Below are 7,798 nucleotides of genomic sequence, written 5' to 3'. Positions count from 1 at the left end.
CAAGTCTGCAGACCTCGCATTGGGCCATTTCCATTTGTAGCACAAATTACATCAGCCACTTTTGCAGTTCAAAGAAGAGGTGAATCATAAACTACTCTCCATACATCTAGCAAGATCCCATTAGGATGCCATGAGCCATGCCAGAGTGATATAGATTCGCCATTACCAACCACATAACGAGACCTCAAAATACTCCTAACCTTGAACAATTTCCTCCAAGCATAGGTAGCATCTGCGGTCTGCACCACAATTAACAGATCTAACACTACCCTCAGCATGAATAAGTGACCATATTACAATTCATCGGATTATTTGTTCCCTATAGTATTGATGATTTTTTATTTCTTCATAAATAATTAAGAGAGGAAACATTTCTTCGGGATTGGGGGACAACCATGCCAGCCTAATGCAGTGCTCTTCATTGTGATAATGTTCCCAACCACTGGCAACCGTATAAACGCCAATGTCGATGTTTTGATAATTAAGTTGCATTTTTTTGGTAATGTAGGTGCAAACGAACTTATGGAGTCCTTGCAATTAGACTTGGCTATAACAAAAGCTGTGACAAACGATTTCTCTCCTGAAAACAAGTTGGGTACATGTGGATTTGGTGAAGTTTTCCAGGTACATAGTACATATTGACACCGGAGATAGCGTAGAGAAATAGGAGGCAATACAAGTGAGAACTTAAATGGATAGGCCGCTCGCCACTCATAGGTAATTAACCTAAGAGATAAGAGCAATATTCGCCACCTGTAGGAATCCACCTAAGGGATAAGAGTAAAACAAGAAATCTTTCTGGTTCTCAAGCCAAAGGGCTCAATTAAGTTTTGAATCAAATAAGTCTTGTATTCTCATTCATCATAGCATGCTTATATAGACGAGCTTGGAACAACCCTCCAAGCATGAGTAATTACTAAGACTCTTCCGAAAGACAAAAGACTCTTACGAAAGACAAAACAACATTTACTATAAAAACAACCATAAATAAATAAGGACTCTAGAAACTTGAACGACATTAACTAGACCTAGAAAATATATGAGAATTAAATGTACCCAATTGAAGATCTTCATGATTTTATCATTTCCAAAGTGGTTGGATTAATGGCCTTCGGTACGTTGTAATAGATGAGTCGACTTGGAATCGACAACTTGTCGAGTGATCGATGAGATCGACAACTTGCCGACTTCAATGGAATGCTCTGGCATCACATATTAGTTAGCAACAATCAAGAATGCCTACATATGAATTGAACATAATGATGTTGAAGAAAAAGAAAAACGTCAAGCTTTCTTATGTTAGTTTTTAGGTTGTGATAAGGAATTAAATGATAAATACAAAATACTTTAGGGAAGACTTCCTAATGAACAACAAATTGCGGTGAAGAGGCTATCTCAAAGCTCAAGACAAGGCGATGAAGAATTCAAGAATGAAGTTCTATTAGTTGCAAAGCCTCAACACAGAAACCTTGTACGACTGTTCGGATTTTGCTTGGAGGGAGACGAAAAGCTACTGGCCTACGAGTTTGTGACAAATAAAAGCCTTGATTACTTCTTATTTGGTATGTTGCAGTTTAACCTTCTTATGTGCAAAATGTACAATTTGCATGAAATCAAATGTTCAAGCTTTCACTAGCTATGGAAACCTTGAATTTTTTTGGTTTTTGTTCTTTCAACTGCGTATAGTTATTTTTAAGCTACCTTTGATGAATGAAAGTAAATATATTTTGGTATTTTTTATGAGCTTCACCTTGAGTTTTTGAATAGGTGCCACATGCTAGCACATTAATGAATTTTGGTGCAATGATGCAGATCCTGAAAAAAGGGGACAATTAGATTGGCCATTACGTTATAAAATAGTGTTTAGGATTGCTCAAGGAATGCTCTATCTACACGAAGATTCTCGTCTCCAGATCATCCATCGTGACCTCAAATGTAGCAATATCTTATTAGACAATGAAATGAACCCGAAGATTTTGGATTTTGGCATGGCGAAATTAAACTTAGGCTAACACAAACAAAATTGTGGGGACTTTGTAAGTCTTAGTTTGTGACTAGATGACTTTGTGATTGGATGCTGGACTTGCTCATTTTATCTATTCAAGGATGCTACGTGATCTACATCTAAATCTGAAATATACATATGTGGTAATGTTTGTTTTTGCAGTGGTTACATGTCTTCTGAATATGCAATGCATGGACAGTTCTCAGTGAAATCCGATGTTTACAATTTCAGCATAATACTTATAGAGATCATTTATGGCAAGAGGAATAACTTCTACCACCAATTAAATGGGGGTGAATATCTCGTTAGTCACGTAAGTTTCATCGTGCTACTGCGACCAATAATTACACACTTTGCAATTTTGGTAAAGTGAAATTGAAATTCCTTTGTAAAAACTTTGTCCTTTAGCCTACAGAAACACTTACGATTATTACTCTTTTCCTGGGTCAGATGTGGTTTTTTGCAAGATTCAGATGTCTTGCATGATGAATCGTCGAATTAATGCCGCAATTCTGTGAAGATTTTCCAGAATAAATATTGCAGGTGTGGAATCAATGAAGAGATGGCACACCCTTGAAAGTATTGGACCCGGCTATCGAGGATTCATATTCAAGAGATCAAGTGCTTCGATGCCTGCACATTTGCTTACTATGCATTCAGGAAGATCCGGCCATTGGACCCATCATGGCCACCGTAGTTCTTATGCTCAGCAGCAATTCAGTTACCTCGCCATCGCCTCGACGTTCAGCCTTCTTCGTCCAAAGTAGATTGCGGCGACTGAGCATCCCAATGGAAGAGCTTGAATCGGACCAATCCACCACGAGGACTATGCCTTCGTCAACCAATGGCATGTCGGTTACCAAATTTTACCACTGGTGAATGGTGGTGTGACCGAAATCCTTCTTCATGAATGGTCTCGCAGTGAGAATGCTTGGCCTTCCACGATGATTTTTTATAAACCATTAGCAAAAATCTATGTATTGGGTGAATAAGCTCTTAATTACTCAAAGGGGGTCGTATGCATTTAAAGAAGACTCCACTCATGTTATCATTCATAATTATTGTTTGGGAAGCAAGTGATTGAACAATAAATTTGACAGAATAAGAAAATAAATCGGACACTAGATTTACGTGGTCCAGTCGTAGTGACCTATGTCCACGGGAGAGCAGCAACGAATTCCACTATGGAACAAGCGATAATACAATAGATATTACAACCACGCTCGAGTCACTCAAATACTTTCGATGTTTTCCAACCCTCAATTACACCCAATAATGCACACAATGTTTAACCCCACAATTTTTTACGAAAAAATCTCTCAATCTCATGAAAGAATTATACACAAATTCTTATTGCAAGAATTTGATCTGCTATTAAACACTAGCAACTTTTCACCAGGATGTAATCAACGAGATTGGAAGTCCACGATGAAGTCTCGTCTGCACATCAAGATCGGCACGGTAAGCACTTGCACAAGTAGACGGCTCTTTACTGCTCTTCACGTCAACAACAGCATATAACCCTTGAGAATATATAAGCAACCGCTAGGGAGAAGTGAATATTTGAATCCAACTAGGATTTGGTCGACCAAATCCACTTTTGGACTTTAGTCTTCACTGCTTCTTTGACCGACTTTACCATTATCTTTTATTTCTTTCTTTCTTGCACCCATGTTGACCGAGTCAAAGAAGAAGGCTGACTTGGACTTTCGTTTTTCTTTGTTGTTATCTTGACCAAAGTCAATACGAAAACAATTTCTGTAAGATTTGGCATTGAACTTCGGCTTTGGACTTCTACATACCGGAAAATTTAATTTGGGTCGGAACCGTTCAAACGGCTTAAACTCGAGACATTTTTTACTACCCGAGGCTAAATCATGCGTCGATCCATTGTGAGATGATTTTTCTATTATTTATGTTGACTAAGTCCAGTGATAATCAATTCAACCCGACAGAATGAGTTTCCTCCATGTCCAGGCACACCTTCTTTTTCTGGATATTATTTCTTCTGTTTTTCTTTTTCGTCTTATCCTACTCTAACTCTCAACTTATTCTTAGACTTTTGCTATACCTCTTTATAGAGCGTAAGAGTCGAACCCCACACCTGAAACTAAACGTCCCATCCCTAGCCCCCCCTTTCCCATCCCTAGCCCCTCTCGAGAAAGTGGGGATTCGAACTCCCCACACTGGGGCAACAAGCCAAATTCTAAACCCTTAAAACTATGTCATGAGGTTTTGTTTAAATACTAAACACGCTTTCATCTAATTTGGTTTTGGATTAGTATGGCAATTGTCTTATATACATAACGGTACATGCGTAGAAAACAGCAACAAATCTACAGTGATAACCATCGCCGTTGTCGTTGCTGTTGGAGGTCTTATGGTACTTCTCTTTCTCGCTTGTTGTTCGCTTCGAAGAAAAGGAAAGAAGTTAAGTCGTCAAAAGAACAGGCGGTAAATTGACTATTTTCCTTTATATTTTTGTGAACTATCTATGTCATATAATTAAGAGTCCGTGTAGCATATATAATGGGAAAGATCAAGGACAAAGATCCGATTCTTCATGCTCTTTCAACCTTCAAAACTATACTTGACTGCACAAGAAATGATAATGCCATCAATAAAAGGAATACCTTGGGAATGAAACAACTCATTTCTGGCCTTCTACAGACCCGGGCAATTATGTGGTGTTCGATCCAAGAGACATTAAGGTGTACCGCAGTTTAAAACCTACTAGTACACCAATCATGGAGGGGAATCGATTAGAGTTTGTATTCGTGATGTCAACTTAGATGGCATACAAGGACAAAACTCAAAAGAGTGATACACCTGACTTGTGGCATGCACGGCTTGGGCATGTAAGCTACCATAAGTTAAAGGTGATGATGAAGAAAGGAATGCTGAAGGGTCTCCCCCACTTGGAAGTTCAAGAAGACGTAGTCTATGTCGGGTGTTAGTACGGAAAGGCACATTAGCTTCCATATGAGAAGTCCACATACAAAGCAAAGATGCCTCTCGAGCTCATCCGCTCAGATGTATTTAGACCAGTAAAGCAACCATCAATCAGAGGATCAAAGTACATGATAACGTTTTTTTTTTTTTTGGTTGGATATACATGATAACGCTCATCGACAACTTCTTCAGGTACGTCTAGGTCAACTTTATGAAAGAAAATATGAGGCATTAAACAAATTTAAGGAGTTTAAAGCAAAAGTAGAGAATGAAGTTAGTAAGAAAATACTATGCCTTCTTACGGACAATGGGGGAGAATGTACATCAGATGAGTTTAAAAGGTATCTTCAAGAATTAAAGATACATCGACAATTTACCTGCCAGAATATGCCACAAAAAAATGGAGTTGCCGAAAGAAAGAATCGGCATTTGGAAGAGACCTGTAGGTGCGTGTGTTGCATGCGAAGAATGTTCCACCTAGATTTTGGGCCAAATGTATGGAGACAGCTGCACACGTGATCAACAGACTACCTCAAGCAAGGCTTGGCTTTATGTCATCATACAAGAAGTTATGGAATCGCAAGCCGACGGAAAGTCAGTTTAGAGTATTTGGATGTGTTTGCTATGCATTCGTGCCAGACCATCTAAGCAGCAAGTTTGATAAGAAGGGAGTTCGCTATATATTTGTGGGCTATGAGCATCAAAGGAAAGGGTGGAATTTTGTGATCCTACAACAAGGAGGTGATACACTTCTAGAAATGTGGCGTTCGACGACCTATCATTGTGGTGGTCATCATAAGCCGTTGAACTACCGAATTCAAAACAAATTGAAAAAGATGTTCATAAAAGAATGGAAGAAAATGACGAGCTTGATAAGGGCCAACCAATTGAGGGTGGAAATGATCTCGTAGCTGGAAAAGAAGAAGTTAGAGCACATTCATCAAAAAAATCAAAGAGTCCGTGGCGAACTGGTATATGTCCGAGAATGACAAAAGAGCTCCGACCAAGTCAGATGGAAGAATCTAAAGAGCAGGAATCTCAAACTTAGGAGATCGACAAGGCAAAGAAGATCAAATCCCAAATATGCAAATGTGTCATTGACCGATGATGTCAGAGTAATCGAGCCATCCACATATGAGGAAGCTTCGCAAGGTGCAGAATGGAGCAAGACAATTGAAGAGTACGAAAGCAATATTGGCACGGTTACTAGATCAGAATTAAGAAAGAGTAGTCGGTGAGGGGGAGTGTTGAATGATTCACCGCCTCTCTCTCTCTAGATTTTTCTTCATCCTTCCTGGCAAGTCCAGCCTTCTCTCCTCTCTAGAATGTTCCAGAGAAGGCTCCACCAGAGAGAGAAAGTGAGGTTTGTAGGGTGTGCGTGTGTGACGTGAGGAATAGAGGGAAGAGAGAAAACTGTGTGTGTAGAATAATGAGTGAAGTGAGTAGCGAGTTGTGAATAGAGTGAAATGTGCATTATAAAGCAGTGAGTGTTAGTGTGCGAGTGCTGTTGAGTATAAGTTCTTGTAATATTAAGAGCGTGATTATTATAGTCCTAATTGCGCAACTCTACAAAGCTATCGGTTTCTTAATTTCCAGAAAAAAATCATCCTAGACCTTGGCCCCCAAGACTTTCTTTCAAGATCCATCCCTGCTCCTATGTATACCGTTCGTCAAACCCACTTGACCAAATGTATAAGCACTTGAATATTACTGATCACAACTTTATCAACTACATTTTTAAGAATATTTGGCGGTCGTCCAATAAAATTCACATGCGGTATCAACTATACCAGCTGCTGATGACAGAAGGTTTTGGCAGCTTGTAGCCGTAAGAGTGACTAGAAGTCTAGATGAGACGAGCTCAAGTCTAGAGTGACTATGCCATCAACTATTCGGCCAGAGGAAGGAACTTTTGGAGATATAGGGCCAAGAAGATGGTCCGTGCTGACTCCATTGCTCTGCTCTAATGGTCGACGTTTTCTTCTTCGTGATGTATTTTGCCCATACATGTTCAGAGTTTACCAGATTTCAAACCAAGGTATTGGGATGTAGTCCTCGTAGTCTGAAGTCGCATGAATTTAGTCATGTACGCCCCCCAGTACTAAATAAATTCTAATTAAGGAGCGTTAACAAATTCTTATATATGCAAGAACATATCTGCATGATTCATATAGTATGAGGTTTTTCATTGAAGTTCCTTACACTTACATTATCATGATGGCCTAAGTCTTCCTAAATTTACTAATAGTAATACCGTGAAGATCGGAGGATTCTCATATAGTATTAACCATGCACAAAGAGCAATTTTTTCAGAGAGGGAAGATTTATGCAGTAAATGAGTACACCTCTGATCTCATTCTGCAATCTTTGAGTTGGAGTTGAGCCCCGACTCTTGAGCATTCCGATAAGAGCATGTCGTGAGCATGCTCCAAGCATGTAATATCTATTACAGCTTGATTATGTTGTAATAACTATTATTGCAAGCAAACACTGTATCAGAGTGAGCGGAGGGGGCATCATTCATTCCTGGACTGTGAGGATTGGTACTTACGGGCTTACCTCCTTGGTATGGTATCTATTCAGTTTGTCCAATGGTGGTGCTGCTTGGCTGTGATCAGGTTGGTCAATTTGTCAGATTTTCTTTAGTCCCATGAATTACCTTACAGAATAGCAAAAAGTTTTTTCGCGTTGGACTCTTGTCGGTTACGCATTTGACCGAGTTGGGAACGGGGAGGGGCTTGAATAGAAAACTGATGTAAGATCAAGAATTTGATTAGACATATTAAAAGTTCATGGACTCGATTGAAAGAAAGATACAAATATAAGGACCAAAAGTGGATT

At 39.3% G+C, this 7,798-nt stretch overlaps 1 protein-coding gene across 1 annotated transcript; it reads left to right on the top strand.

Moving 5' to 3' along the window:
• The first annotated feature begins 522 nt into the window (after nucleotides 1–522).
• Nucleotides 523–2,012, top strand: LOC115686711 (cysteine-rich receptor-like protein kinase 10). Its single transcript, XM_056315759.1, has 3 exons — nucleotides 523–624; nucleotides 1,352–1,562; nucleotides 1,813–2,012. The coding sequence occupies exons 1-3, from the start codon at nucleotides 523–525 to the stop codon at nucleotides 2,010–2,012; spliced, it is 513 nt and encodes a 170-aa protein (XP_056171734.1).
• Nucleotides 2,013–7,798: the final 5,786 nt, after the last annotated feature.

Source organism: Syzygium oleosum, unplaced genomic scaffold (genome assembly GCF_021117445.2).
Source record: "Syzygium oleosum isolate NSW1041296 unplaced genomic scaffold, Sole_v2.1 Sole_v2.11, whole genome shotgun sequence".
Taxonomy (NCBI): Eukaryota; Viridiplantae; Streptophyta; class Magnoliopsida; order Myrtales; family Myrtaceae; genus Syzygium; species Syzygium oleosum.
The sequence above is the reverse complement of the archived record's forward strand: the minus strand, read 5'-3'. Positions and strand labels throughout refer to the sequence as shown.